Raw genomic sequence first — 15,437 nt, 5'->3', positions numbered from 1 at the left:
CAGTGTCAGACTTTATTTTTTGGGGCTCCAAAATCACTGCAGGCATGAAATTAAAAGACGCTTACTCCTTGAAAGGAAAGTTATAACCAACCTAGATAGCATATTAAAAAGCAGAGAGATTACTTTGCCAACAAACGTCCGTCTAGTCAAGGCTATGGTTTTTCCAGTGGTCATGTATGGATGTGAGAGTTGGACTGTGAAGAAAGCTGAGCGCTGAAGAATTGATGCTTTGAACTGTGGTGCTGAAGACTCTTGAGAGTCCCTTGGACTGCAAGGAGATCCAAACAGTCCATTCTAAAGGAGATCAGTCCTGGGTGTTCATTGGGAGGAATGATGCTGAAGCTTAAACTCCAATACTTTGGTCATCTGATGTGAAGAATCGACTCATTGGAAAAGACCCTGATGCTGGGAGGGATTGGGGGCAGGAGGAGAAGGGGACGACAGAGGATGAGATGGCTGGATGGCATCACCAACTCTATGGACATGAGTTTGAGTGAACTCCGGGAGTTGGTGATGGACAGGGAGGCCTGGCGTGCTGTGATTCATGGGGTCGCAAAGAGTTGAACATGACTCAGTGACTGAACTGAACTGAATGTTTCTTCAACCTACAGGTATGCTCACATGGCTGAAAATGTAACTCTTTCCAAGAAAATGATAGAATGCATAGGATAATCAGTGAAATGAAACAAAAGATTCACAAAGGCTGAAATACAATAGAAGAAACAGAGAGCTAGAGTTCATACAGATTAGCTGTACTTACCACATTTAATACATCTACAAAAAGCTAACTTGCAAGGTTTTAAAAAATAAGCTCAGTCTTAACTCACTAATAAGCCATTCATAAAAATCAACCAGATTTAGTTTATGTAGCACATTCATACATGTTCTTCTAATAAAATTTTTTAATTTGGCCTGATTACCAAATCTCAGTTCTAAAGAAATAATGTTACTGTGGGAATATTGGCAATATATTGACCAAAGGTAAAGACCAAATCACACACAAATAAAAGAAAATAAAATCTAAGACATCGACAAAACCATTCAATGTTTAAAAGCCACACAGTCTGCCCCTAGATTAATAAATTTCCCTTAAAATAAGAAATGGATTTATCACTGAAGCAATTGCATGAACATTAGGTTAAAAAGAGTCAGTATAAATAGGAGGTCATAAATATTCCATAATATCATGATACCACACACATAAAATTTGTATTTCTAATTTAAGAACAAACTTGACAAATATAAAAACTTTACAGTGGTCATGTCTAACCCTGAGATTAATAACAGTTTACAAAATGTTACAAAACAAAACTGACTACTTCATTTTCAAGCATCCTGAAAACATAAATAGCAGTCAAATAAGTTGATAAATGGCAACTACCAGAACTTGCACTTTTCTCCCAATTTTTATTCCCTGCCTTCAAAATCATTTTTATCTTTGTTTAGTAGCTAAGACCTGCCCTATTCCTCAATCTTTATTTAGTTACTTACGTCTTCTCATGCTCATCTATATACTGTGGATAAACAGACACACTATGGTCCTTTAGAGACTCCTCCAACGGGATCAAGAGATCTTCCAGTTCCTTTTGTTGTGATAAGATAAAATCCAATTCTTGTTCCAGCCTGAAAAGTCAATATAAGGGCTGATGAAAGGAATCTGGAGTGACAAAATAAATGTCAATAAACTATAACAAGGAAAAACAACTAGACAAAGAAATAGATCTTTAATCTTCCAACCTAGGGAAGCTAAGGTTCTACCTTTTCTGATCCAGTTTCACTTTTTCTACTTCTCCATGTAAAGCAGTTATCTATAAAGGAAAATAAGAACATAATAGTATAAATATTTGAATTTATATTGTAACTGTAAGGCAATATTTATTTTGTAATATACACTTCAAGTATGAAAGAGTTCCTAACTCAGGGCACTTATTACCTAAGGAAAATATTTTTAAGTTTATCACTAATATTGAAAGGAAAAATTAACCATGAAACATGGGTCTATTTTCCTTTGTTCATCAGAAAATACTTGTACAATGCAGGTAAATTAATGAGAACATCTTCTTACCTTCTCACCATTCTCCATCAATGTATAGTCCCAAGCATTGACCACGGTGGCCTGGTGAAGAAAGTGTTTCTCTTGATCCTGTAACTCAAGGTTCCATTTGTTTACCAGACCATCCAGCTGACCATATGTCATCACAGGAGTTATGATTGCACTAAAAAGAAGGATACAGTATGATTGGATGATCATACTTTCCAAAGTATGATCAGATTTTTAAAAGTATAACACAGAATAACTTAGAGAAAAAAATATCACATTTTACAGGCATTTCCCCGACCTGCTCCCTAACAAAACCACCAAAACTGGTAAAGATTATTTCAAAAACAACCATTCAAAGTCTCTGGAAGTTATCCTAAGGAAATACAGCAAATGTAAAACTGTAAATCTTTCAGAAAAAAATTAGGAGAAAATCTTTGGAATCTAGGCAAAGAGTTCTTAAACTTGACACTAAAAGCACAACTCATTAAAGGAAAAATTGATAAATCAGACCTTGTCAATTAAGTTTTATTTGGTGAAACACTCTTTAAAAGATGAAAAGATAAATTACAGAGTTAGAAAAACTGTTCATAAACCACATATCTGACAAAGGGCAGGTATCTAGAATACATAAAATTCTCAAAACTCAGTAAAAAAAAATTCAAGTAGAAATGGACAAAAGGTATGAACAGACACTTCATCAGAGAGAATATGCAGATGGGAAATAAACATATGAAAAGATGTCCAACATCATTAGTCATCAGGGGAATGCATATTAAAACTACTATGAGCTGGAGAAGACTCTTGAGAGTCCCTTGGACTGCAGAGATCAAACAAGTCAGTCCTAAAGAAAATCAACCTTGAATATTCATTGGAAGGACTGATACTGGAAGCTGAAGCTCCAATGCTTTGGCCATCTGATGCAGAGTTGACTACTGGAAAAGACCCCGATGCTGGTAAAGATTGAGGGTAGGAGAAGAAGAGGGCAACAGAGGATAAGACGGCTGGATGGCATCACCAACTCAATGGACATGAGTTTGAGCAAACTCTGGGAAAGAGTGAAAGACAGGGTAACCTGGCATGCTGCAGTCCATAGGGTGGCAAAGAGTCAGACACAACTGAGCAACTGAACAACAAAAATGAAAAAAAAAGTGACAACACCAAATCCTGGTGAGAATATGGACAAGCTGGATCTCTCATACATTGTTGTTGGAGAGGTAAAATGGCACAGCCACTCTGGAAAAGATTTATAGCAATTTCCTTAAAAACTAAACTTGCAACTGCCATACCACCCAGTAACTGTACAGATGGGCTGTACAGAGAAATGAGACTTAGGTTCACCAAAAGTGTTAGTTGTTTGGTCATGTCCGACTCTTTGCAACCCCATGGACCATAGCCCCAAAGGATCCCCTGTCCATGGAATTCTCCAGGCAAGAATACCGGAATGGGTAGTCATTCCTTTCTTCAGGGGATCTTCCTGACCCAGGGATTGAACCTGGGTCTCCTGCATTGCAGGAAGATTCTTTACCATCTGAGCTACCAGGGAAGCCCAGGTTCACCAAAATCCTGTACACAAATGTTCATAGCAGTTTTATTCATAATAGCCCGAAACTGGAAACAAATTATTTCCAAACTGGCATAAATTATAAGAATTCAGGCTCTAGAGCTCAACTGCCTGAATTTTAATCCTGGCTCAACCATTACCAAGTATATGGCCAGAGGCAGATTATAAAATCCTAATGTGCTCTAGTTTCCTCATCTATAAAGTGAGAACAAAATAGTACCTAACTCATAAAGTTATTGTCAGGATTAAATGATATGATGTGTGTGTAAAGCACTGCCATATTGCTCAACATATAGTAATCACATAATAAATATTACCTATTATTCAGAACAGTAATAATTATATTATAGTGATATTCAGAAGACAAAAGTATCCTTTTAGTTGTTCAACTTCTAAGAAACAGAAAGCCTTTCTCTAACTGCTCCTTGACTCTGAGTCGTTTACCTAACTTTCAAACACTATTCTGATATACAAGCAAACTGTCTTGTGTATGACAAGTAAAATGAAACTGATACAAATTTTCAAATGAATACTTACTTAACAGTCGGAGTAAAAGGTATAGATGTAATGCTGACTGGAACAGTGTTATTAATCCCAAATGATGTCAGTGGTTTTAGATTCAAGGTAAAGCTACTAGTGGTGGTAGTAGTGGTAGTGGTGGTAACAGTGGTGGTAGTGGTGGTTGATGCTGTAGCTGGAAAATAAAGTGTATAATGTTAATAAGTAAGAAAATTTAAAACTCAGCACTTGATCATTCAGGATAAAAAAACCCATAGAAGTGCTTTTTAATGTGAATTTGAATTCAAAGTTGTAATGGGTTTTAACTCAACATTGTTATATGGCAGGCCAGTTATCTGGATTAAGCTTCCTGCTAAAAACTGAAAATCTTGGATAAATATGTAGAAAAATAAAATTTATAACCTAACCGGACCTATAACCATTAAAGAAATTGAATCAATCCTCTAAACTCTTCCATAAAGAAAACTCCAGACCTAGATAACCTCACTGGTTCAGTTCAGTTCAGTCGTTCAGTCGTGTCCGACTCTTTGTGACCCCATGAATCGCAGCACGCCAGGCTTCCCTGTCCATCACCAACTCCCGGAGTTCACTCAAACTCATGTCCATCGCGTCGGTGATGCCATCCAGCCATCTCATCCTCTGTCTTCCCCTTCTCCTCTTGCCCCCAATCCTTCCCAGCATCAGGGTCTTTTCCAATGAGTCAATTCTTCGCATGAGGTGGCCAAAGTACTGGAGTTTCAGCTTTAGCATCATTCCTTCCAAAGAAATCCCAGGGCTGATCTCTTTCAGAATGGATTGGTTGGATCTCCTTGAGGTCCAAGGGACTCTCAAGAGTCTTCTCCAACACCACAGTTCAAAAGCATCAATTCTTTGGTGCTCAGCTTTCTTCACAGTCCAACTCTCACATCCAACCTCACTGGTAAGTTCTGCTAAACTTTGAAGAAAAGAATAATTGTAATCTTACACAAAATCTCTGTACATCTCTAACCTTGCATACTTACTTGAATATATCTGTGTAATTAATCCTAGAAATGAAATTGCTAGACCAAAGGGTCAGCATGCTCTAAATTATAATTATTTCTTTCCAAATTCCCCTGTCAAAAAGATATTGCCAATTTGCATTCCTATCAGTAGGGAAGACTGCTGCTTCTCTACACCATAGCTCATAGTTGGCATACATCTTAGCCAGTATTATAGTTAAAAGCCACACTTTTTTGTGCATTGTTAAGTGCTCATTGTGTAAGAAAGAACCAAAACTGCCATAAAAATTCAGAAAACCAAGAGAGAACTACAGGTAGAAGAGAAGTGGGCAATAAACATGGGGAAGGATAGAGTTACTAAAACTCTATCCTTTGATCCTAGTTCACAAGGGTGGGCATCTACGTTACTGGCAGCCTATGAGAGGGTCTGGCACGAAAAGCTCTAGCCAAACAAGGATAAAAGATGGGTCAGAATCTCATTTTCAAAAATTTAGAACTCTGGAAAGAATCAGATGGCAGGTAAAAATACGGAAGTATTTCCAGAAATATGGAAAGCATCAGACTCTAAGCAGAAATTTGGAAACATTTTCAAACATGTAGAAAGAATCAGACAATAGACAGAGGGGAGCTGAAAGGACTGACAGAGGGAAAACATGAAGTAAAATTAAAGAGTCATGAGCAAGTCAAAATTAAAAATAAGCTAAAATAGTAAGGCAGAAAAAGGGGTAAAGAAACCAAAAAGAAGTTAAAAAAATATTTTAAAAAAGACAAAAGGAGAATGGCTAAATTATGTTTCAATTCAGTTTAGTTGCTCAGTCGTGTCCGACTCTGTGACCCCATGAATTGCAGCACGCCAGGCCTCCCTGTCCATCACCATCTCCCGGAGTTCACTCAGATTCACTTCCATCGAGTCAGTGATGCCATCCAGCCATCTCATCCTCTGTCATCTCCTTTTCCCCCTGCCCCCAATCCCTCCCAGGATCAGAGTCTTTTCCAATGAGGCAACTCTTCGCATGAGGTAGCCAAAGTACTGGAGTTTCAGTTTCACCATCATTCCTTCCAAAGAAATCCCAGGGCTGATCTCCTTTAGAATGGACTGGTTGGATCTCCTTGCAGTCCAAGGGACTCTCAAGAGTCTTCTCCAACACCACAGTTCAAAAGCATCAATTCTTCAGCGCTCAGCCTTCTTCACAGTCCAACTCTCACATCCATACATGACTACTGGAAAAACCATAGCCTTGACTAGACGGACCTTAGTCAGCAAAGTAATGTCTCTGCTTTTGAATATACTATCTAGGTTGGTCATAACTTTTCTTCCAAGGAGTAAAGTCTTTTAATTTCATGGCTGCAATCACCATCTGCAGTGATTTTGGAGCCCCCCAAAATAAAGTCTGACACTGTTTCTACTGTTTCCCCATCTATTTCCCATGAAGTGATGGGACTGGATGCCATGATCTTAGTTTTCTGAATGTGAGCTTTAAGACAACTTTTTCACTCTCCTCTTTCACCTTCATCAAGAGGCCCCTTAGTTCCTCTTCACTTTCTGCCATAAGGGTGGTGTCATTCGCATATCTGAGGTTATTGATATTTCTCCCGGCAATCTTGATTCCAGCCTGTGTTTCTTCCAGTCCAACGTTTCTCATGATGTACTCTGCATGTAAGTTAAATAAGCATGGTGACAATATACAGCCTTGACGTATTTCTCAAGAGGCAGGTTAGGTGGTCTGGTACTCCCATCTCTTTCAGAATTTTCCACAGTATTGTGATCCACACAGTCAAAGGCTTTGGCATAGTCAATAAAACAGAAATGCAACATTAAATTCAGGAGGTCCCTAAAGCTGACTTTAAAACAACTTCTAAATCCCAGTTTCCTTAAAGTTCATCGCCATGATAATATGTGTATTAGCTTTCCACAAGACTTCATTTCCTTTTTGGCCACAAGGATCCTTACAACAATTCCCCCATTCTTTGTGTTAGAAAGTGGAATGGGCAAGAGACGATCATACCCAAATGCCAAAGATCCCTGGGGTCATCATCACTTAAAACACTGCAGAGATTACAGACTAGATTCCACGTAGCATTGTTTACTGACACATGTCATCACATTCTTCATCTAAGAATAAAAAATCTGATCTGAAAAGAATTCCTTCCTCAGAAATGCTGAAAATTAATGACAAGACCGCTCCCTTTACTGATTAATCATTCTAACATTGTGTAATTACTACATTCAAGACAGAAAAACAGATAAACCATTAAGAAAAACACAAGTCTTTCTTGTAAAGGAGTTTATCTTCACCCAAAGAAGTTTTTTTTTTTTTAAGTCAGCATTTCCTGACATGGACAGATGTCCAAAGATAATATATACTTAAGAAAATGGCAAATTCTAAGATTAAGTGTGTGTATCCCATTAAAAAAAAAAACACATTTAATGTATGTTTGTATGTGTTTGGAAAAAAGACTGTTAAGGAAAGAACCATACTGTTCCCTCTAGAGGGTGTGATATATGTATGTATGCATGTGTGTATGGTTTCTGTAATATTTAGAAAAGCAACTACCATCACTACCACTAAACAAAGAAATTAACATAAATCAATGCCTCTCCAAAGATGCTGTGTGATACCTTCAGGAAAATTAATACCTGTCAGTCTAAACACAAAGGAATCAAATCATAAAAAATAGTATGATAATTTTAAACTTTTTTTATAAAGTCATAAAAAATGGCATGATTATTTTAAACTTTTTTATATAGCATTTTATTCCTTATTTTTATGGTATTTTTAAAAGGTATAAATTAGCTCTGTCATAGTAGACAATATTAAATAACAATAATATTTCAACTAATTCCAAAAGAAGCAATAGTTTTGAGAATAAAGGTTCTATCACAGTCTGATTTTACAAGTTACAACTCTGGTCAAAACTAAATACAAGTCAACTCCATGTTATCTGTGTACTAAAGGGAAAGCACTGTTCTATAAATAATAGAAAATAATTACATAAAAAATTTGGATTTGCATTTAAATAAATCTTATTCTGATAATCTTAAAAATCAATAAATAAAAAAGTGAGTGCTCAATGTGCTATGCTCAGTGTGCTCAGTAGTGTCTAACTCTTTGACATCCCATGGATTGTAATCCACCAGGCTCCCCTGTCCATGGTATCCTCCAGGCAAGAATACTGAAGTGGGTTGCCATTTCCTCCTCCAGGGGATCTTCCTAACCCAGGGACTGAACCACGTCTCCTGCATTTCCTGCACTGGCAACTGGATTCTTTACCACTGCACCACCTGGGAAGCCTAAAATAGTGAGACCATCCTTTAAAAGACCCTACAATTAAATTTTCCTATCCTGTCTGATCAACAACTATGTATCTTATTCCATGCTAGGAATGGACAGCATTAGACTCATTTCTTAAGACTCACTTTAGATTCACTTCCTTAAGACTCATGCAAAAGATGAGACTGACAACAAACAAGCTTCTCTTAAAACTTGCTGATTATATCTAGGACAGAAAACAATCCCAAATGGTGATAGATTTACAGACACAGATATCTGAGAGCTGCCCTACAGGGCTAATCTGTGAGATGAATCTGGGCAAGTAAATATACTTGGGGAGAAAGAAAGGTGAGTAGGGGAAAAAAAACAACTCTGGGCTGGGTGTACTGAGTTGAAACATATCTGATAGAAGGTGGGCTAAGTACACAAGGCAATGGTAGATACATGGGCTTGTAGCAGAGGTGTCAGTATGCAGGAACGAATTTGAAGACTTAGGTGGGGGTGAGGTATGGCAGAGTCACCAAAGAGCTTGCAAATTCATACTTCACTGACTCAACCTAGTATTGAAAGAATCAAATTTTGTTCAGCATTTTATATGGGAAACTATGTTACATTTTTTTTTTGCAAATACAGTAACTTAAAAAGTTCTCAAGCCATACCCTTCATAATGCTCATAGGATGGCCGGTTAGCCAAATACACAGCAGAAACTCAGTTAAGTGTTGGTCATGCAAAAGATGGTGTACATCTCCGTTTACGAATAATTACTTTAAACTTCAGAGGGGCTGACTTTTAGCTTACGACAGGTTTGAAGAAAGATTCATTTCAGCCCTAAGTAAACTTTTTAAAGTGAAAACAAACAACACTTCCCTACAGTGGAGTCTAACTTAAATGGTAGGTTTAAGTAGTAACTGATCTCTAACCACCCAGCTCACAATAGGTAAGTCAGTGGATAACTATAGGTAATAGGCAATGGATAACTAAGGGCTTCCCTGGTGACTCAGGTGGTAAAGAATCTGCCTGCAATGCAGGAGACCTGTGTTTGATTCCTGGGTTGGGAAGATCCCCTGGAGGAGCAAATGGCTACCCACTTAAGTATTCCTACCTGGAGAATTCCATGGACAGAAGAGCCTGGTGGGCTACAGTCCTTGGGGTTGCAAAGAGAAGGACACGACTGAACAACTAACACTTTTACTAATGGATAACTAAGTTTTCTTTAATTTACAACCTAACTAGTACCTAACTGGCAGAAATAAATTTAGGATACATCTACAGAAACTCTTGTAATTAACTTGAGGAGAGGATCAACACAGGTCAAATCTTAGATTAATTTTTAGAGACTAAAACTAGGAATCCCAATATATTGGGTCACTTTAAACAGTATGATCAAATCTTAGATTAATTTTTAGAGACTAAAACTAGGAATCCCAATATATTGGGTCACTTTAAACAGTATGATCAATAATAAAAATGTTTAAGCTTCAAAGTTGACAAGAGTTTGATAGCAGCTCTGATTGTAGTCATCTAAAAGAAGTAATATCATTGGTATCAACTATCTCCTTCCACTCTTCGACAATTCTCAATATTGATGTACCTTTTGGATACTCTGATGAGATGATCAAAACCAACTGAATCCTAGAAACTAAGGAATACAACCTACTTACTGTTGTTACATTTCCAATGAGCATCCAAATACATCCCAATAATTGTAAAATCTTACTAGATGCAACAGCAGCTGCTCCATATGCTCCAGAGAAACTTAATCCAAATCCCAAAGATGTATCACCAAACATTCCAGCTGAAGTTACTGGGGCACCAACTGTAGAGAATAACATAATACTACCTATTACCCTTTTAATCAAAAATAGTGAATGAAGAATTTATATAGAGTATTTTTCATCTGAGGAGTCCTTTAGTAACTTTGGCTAAACTTAAAAAATCTATAGTCAACCCATTTATATGAAAAGTGCAGAAAAGGCATAGACAGAGACAAAAAATAGATCAGTAGTTGTCCGGGGCTGAGAGATCTTACTGGGATGATACAAATGTTCTAAAACTGGATTATTGTGATAGTTATACAATTCAGTAAATTTATTAAAAATCACTGAAATACACACTTAAAATAATTTTATGACATGTAGACTATACCTCCTCATTACAGTTAATTTTAAAAAATACTGTGGTTAAGATTTCTTTTAATTTTGTAGGCAAGGACATTAAGGACAGGAAAGGAAAAAAAAACCTATCAAAGGTCAGAAGTCAAGACTTTGAAAATGGAATTCATTCAATAATTCTAACTCCCAACCTCAGACAGTGTCATATTCACAACATCTATTATACTTGAGAAAGATATTATATATCAAGAGGTTTCCAGAATCTCAGTCATGTCTCAAGATTAAAATCATGCCTACTTAGAAGAAAATACAACTCAAGTGGTAACCTGCAATTTCAACCAATGTTCACCTATGCCAACTGCACAAGATGATGGGGATGGCAAGCCACCATTTTTCATGCTGAACTAGGTATTAGGAATTCCTGGCAAGTTTTATTACCAGAAATGGTGACAATTTTGCTATAACAGAGCTTTGGGAGGACCGTATTCCTGCTAGGATTATAGTAACAAAGTCTAATGGTTAATATCATGGCACTGCGTAGATGCCTCCAAAGCACCAGCAGTTTATGTGAACCTATAAAAAATAATTACCTAAGATATATACAGAATTCAATATTCTCAACATTTGTTATTACTCTACTAATGGAAGATGTGTAGCAAAGAAGTTGGGTTATGAGATAATTAATGTCCCACTTCTTAGCTCAAAGCATCCAGGTGTTCATCTTTAAGAGGAGAGAACAGGAGACATCTCACAGTGTCATAAAAGTACAAAACTACAGCTGATCCTTTTGTCATGTAACACTTCTTATAGGTAAAATGTAAGGATCACAAACCTGGTCTATATAGAAGAAGAAAATGCAGCAAGGCTCCAACATTTGTTTCCCATTTTATCTGATTCACAAGGATAATAAGACTTCTACCATTCAGACATATTTGGCAAAACTCCCACTCTTCCTATTCCCATTATCTTCAAGAAATTGTTTCAAAACATTACAATGTTAATGAATTATATGCTTAAAATCATCATGTTAAGCTGTAATAATCATATTAATATAAAATTCACAATGGAAGCCATGACAATTAGGTTCTTAAGCAAAGCTACTACTGATATCAGCAACTACAGATGGGATCAAGCATAATGATAACTTATGAGGTGTCGGAGATCCATAGCTTATACTGGCAAATTGAGTTAAATGGCCTAATACAAAATAATAGTATTTTCTTTGCAACTAGTAACTTACACGAGGGCCCAGTAGCAGCAGTGCAGGTAGAAGAATCTGAAAACGGGGTAAATAGCATGGTGTTTGAACTAGCAGTGGCAGCAAAAGTAGATGCTGGAGTAACCCTAAATTAAAGTAACAAGCAAAAAGAAAAAGTCAAAATCATTTTTAACAAGTAACACCACTATAACAAACTTTACTTATACAGAAAAGTAACAACAAAGCAAGGAAAATTAATAAGTATGACATAGTAAAAGTGAAGTCGCTCAGTCGTGTCCGACTCTGCAACCCCATGGACTGTAGCCTACCAGGCTCCTCTGTCCATGGGATTTTCTAGGCAATAGTACTAGAGTGGATTGCCATTTCCTTCTCCAGTGGATCTTCCTGACCCAGGGATTGAACCCGGGTCTCCTGCATTGTAGACAGACGCTTTACCGTCTCAGCCACCAGGGAAGTCCTGTCATGACATAGTAAAATCCTGATTCAAAAAACAGTTCAACAGTACTGCTTAGTATTGGCTTCCCAGTGACTCAGTGGTAAAGAATCTGTCTGCCAGTGCACAAGATGTGAGTTCAATCCCTGGGTCAGGAAGATCCCTGGAAGAAGGAAATCGCAACCCACTCTAGTATTCTTGCCTAGAGAATCCCACTGAGAGAAGCCTGGTGGGTTACATCCACGTGTGTGCTCAGTCACTCCGTTGTGTTCAACTCTTTGCAACCCCATGGACTGTAGCCCACCAGGCTCCTCTGTCCATGGGATTTCCCAGGCAAGAATACTTGGGCTTGGTGGCTCAGATGGTAAAGAATCTGCCTGCAATGCACGAGACCTGGGTTGGATCCCTGAGTTGGGAAGATTGCCCTGGAGAAGGAAATGGCAACCCATTCAGTATTCTTGTTTAGAAATCCCCATGGACAGAGAAGCCTGGTGGCTACAGTCCATGGGGTCACAAAGAGTCAGACACAACTGAGCGACTAACGCTTTCACTTTCAAACACAGAAGGTTACATATTGTATGATTCTATTTATATGAAATGTCCAGGAAAGGAAAATCCATAGACAGAAAGCATAATAGTAGTTAGTTATCAGGAGCTGGGAGGAGAGGGTAATGAGGAGTGACTGCTAATGGTTACAGGGTTTCTTCTTGGGATGATGAGAATGTTCTTGAATTACATAGCAGTGATAGTTACACACTCTGTGAATACATTTTAAAAAACACTGAATTGTACATTTCAAAAGGGTGAATTTTAAAATATATGAATTATACCTTAATTATCTCATTATTTTAAAAATACATGATCATCTCAATAGAAGCAGAAAAAGCATTTGAGAAAATCCAACACTTTTTCATGATGAAAACACTCAACAAACTAGAAAAAGAAGGGAGTTTCTTACATGTGATTAAGGATATTTATGAAAAACTTACAGCTAACATCATTCTTAACAGTGAAAGACAGAATACTTTTCCACTGCCACCAAAAACAAAACAAGGATGTCTGCTCTTACCACTTCAACAATACATAGGAAGTTTTTGCCACAAAAATTAAGCAAGAAAACAAAGGCAAACAGATTGCAAAGAAGAAATAAAATTATCTCTATTAACAGATGATATTATCACAAATACATAACAACCTAAGTAATCCATAAAAAATCTGTTAGAACAATAAACAAGTTCTGCAGAGTTACAGGATACAAGATCAATATAAAAATAAATTACAATTCTATATACTATCAATGAACAACCCAAAAATGAAATTAAGAGTATTTCATTTATGATTATTCAAAATGAATAAAATAGTTATGAACAACCCTAACAAAAGAAGTGCAAGCCTTGTATCCAGAAAAACAGAAAATATTACTGAAAGAAAGACATCCTAGAAAAATGGAAAGATCTCATGTGCATAGATCAGAAAATTTTATATTGTTAAGATGGTGTGGTAGACAGAAAAATGGTCCCCCAAAGATGGTCACATCCTAATACCCAGAGACTGTGAACACATTACCTTTTTTGACAAATGAGATTTTATAGATGAGGTAATGGTCAAATTAGTTAAGTAACGTGATATAGGGAGTTTATCCTGGATTATCCAGGTAAGCAAAACTAAGGACATGAATCCTTAAATGTAGAGATCCTTTCCAGGCTGTGGTCAGAAGAAGATGGTGACTAAACAAGAATGGTCATAAAGATGCAAAGTTGTTGGTACAAATGGCCACCTAACACTTGAAATCATACTTAATGTCATCAGTCATTAGGGACTTGCAACTCAAAACCACAATGAGATACTATGTCATAGCAACTAGAATGGCTAAGGGCTTCCCTTGTGGCTCAGCTGGTAAAGAATCCACCTGCAGTACAGGAGACCTAAGTTCAATACCTGGGTTGGGAAGATCCCCTAAAGAAGGGAAAGGCTACCCACTCCAGTACTCTGGCCTAGAGAATTCCATGAACTGTATAGTCCATGGGGTTGCATAGAGTCAGATACAACTGAGCAACTTTCACATCAAAAAATAAAAAACAGTGGCTAAAGTAAAAAAGATAATATCAAATGTTGGCAAGGAGATGGAGAAATTGGAAATCTCATGCAATGTTGATAGGAATGTAAAACAGTGTAATCTCTTCAATAAAACTGCATGGCATTTTCTCAAAGTGTTCAACATAAAGTTACCATATGACCCAATAATTCCACTCCTAGGAACACAAGCAAAAGATATGATAATATAGATCCACACTGAAATATGTATATGAATGTTCACAGAAGCATTATTCATAACAAAAGATGAAAGAAATCAATCCAAATGAATATCAACTGATGAGATGATGAATAAAATGTGGTATATTAATACAATGGAATTTTATTTGGCCATAAAAAGGAAAATAAGTATTGATATATGCTAAAACATGGATGAGCCTTGAAAACATGCTCAGGCTAATCACAAAATACCATATATTGTATGATTTTATTTATATGAAATGTCCAAAACAGAGCAGTCTAGAGAGACAGAAAGCAGATTTGTGGTTGCCAGAACTGGGGTGAAGAAAGAATGGGCAGTGACTGCTAGTGTGCATGGTATTTCTTCGGTGGATGATGAAAATGTAAAACACACTTTAGTAATGACTGCATAACTCTGTGAATATCCTAAAAACCAATCAACTGTGTGCTCTAAATGGGTAAATTATGTGGTATGTGAATTATACAATAAGTCTGTGAGAAAAAATAATAAATAGAAGTCTGGAATAAAATTTCAGAAAACATTACTTGGCTGCTTGTTTGAAAATTTAAAATAAAAACTATAAAGGAAATAAAGTTTGAGAAATCAAGTACATAAAGACACAAATAAGATTAACTGCTTAACAGAAAACAGTTTATCTTTTCATCCTCACTATAGATCACTGCACAGGGCACAGGATACTAAATGCTCAATAAATATTTATGCTGAACTGAACCAACCATTTCCAGACTTCAATACATAATTACAGATATTCTTCTTCCTTTTCAAAGGGAAAAAATGTTTTAATAAGTAACTTTATTGGAATCTGTTGCTGCCTACATCCAACTGTTAAACAATTCACGACAATAAATAAGACCTGCTATCTAAAACATGTAAGGCCACTGGGGGTTTGGGGACAGGGAGGAGATACTGGGAAGGAATTGGGAACATTACCTACTACCTCCAACTATCATGGGGAATTTCCCTGGTGGCCTAGTGACTAAGACTCTGAGTCTCCAATGTGAGGG

The 15,437-nt window shown here is 36.9% G+C and overlaps 1 protein-coding gene across 1 annotated transcript in view; it reads right to left on the bottom strand.

Moving 5' to 3' along the window:
- Positions 1-15,437, bottom strand: part of NUP62CL (nucleoporin 62 C-terminal like) — a 107,483-nt gene that overhangs the window by 42,729 nt on the left and 49,317 nt on the right. The window contains exons 2-7 of the mRNA XM_005700211.3: positions 11,726-11,829; positions 10,092-10,190; positions 4,140-4,296; positions 2,066-2,216; positions 1,759-1,808; positions 1,492-1,623 (exon numbers count right to left, since the gene is read on the bottom strand). Of these exons, the coding sequence (XP_005700268.1) occupies positions 1,492-1,623; positions 1,759-1,808; positions 2,066-2,216; positions 4,140-4,296; positions 10,092-10,190; positions 11,726-11,783 (647 nt within the window). The 5' untranslated portion in view covers positions 11,784-11,829. The remainder of the gene's footprint in view (positions 1-1,491; positions 1,624-1,758; positions 1,809-2,065; positions 2,217-4,139; positions 4,297-10,091; positions 10,191-11,725; positions 11,830-15,437) is intronic.

The sequence above is a fragment of the Capra hircus genome (assembly GCF_001704415.2).
Source record: "Capra hircus breed San Clemente chromosome X unlocalized genomic scaffold, ASM170441v1, whole genome shotgun sequence".
NCBI classification, from domain to species: Eukaryota; Metazoa; Chordata; class Mammalia; order Artiodactyla; family Bovidae; genus Capra; species Capra hircus.
This window is presented reverse-complemented; position numbering and strand designations above follow the sequence as displayed.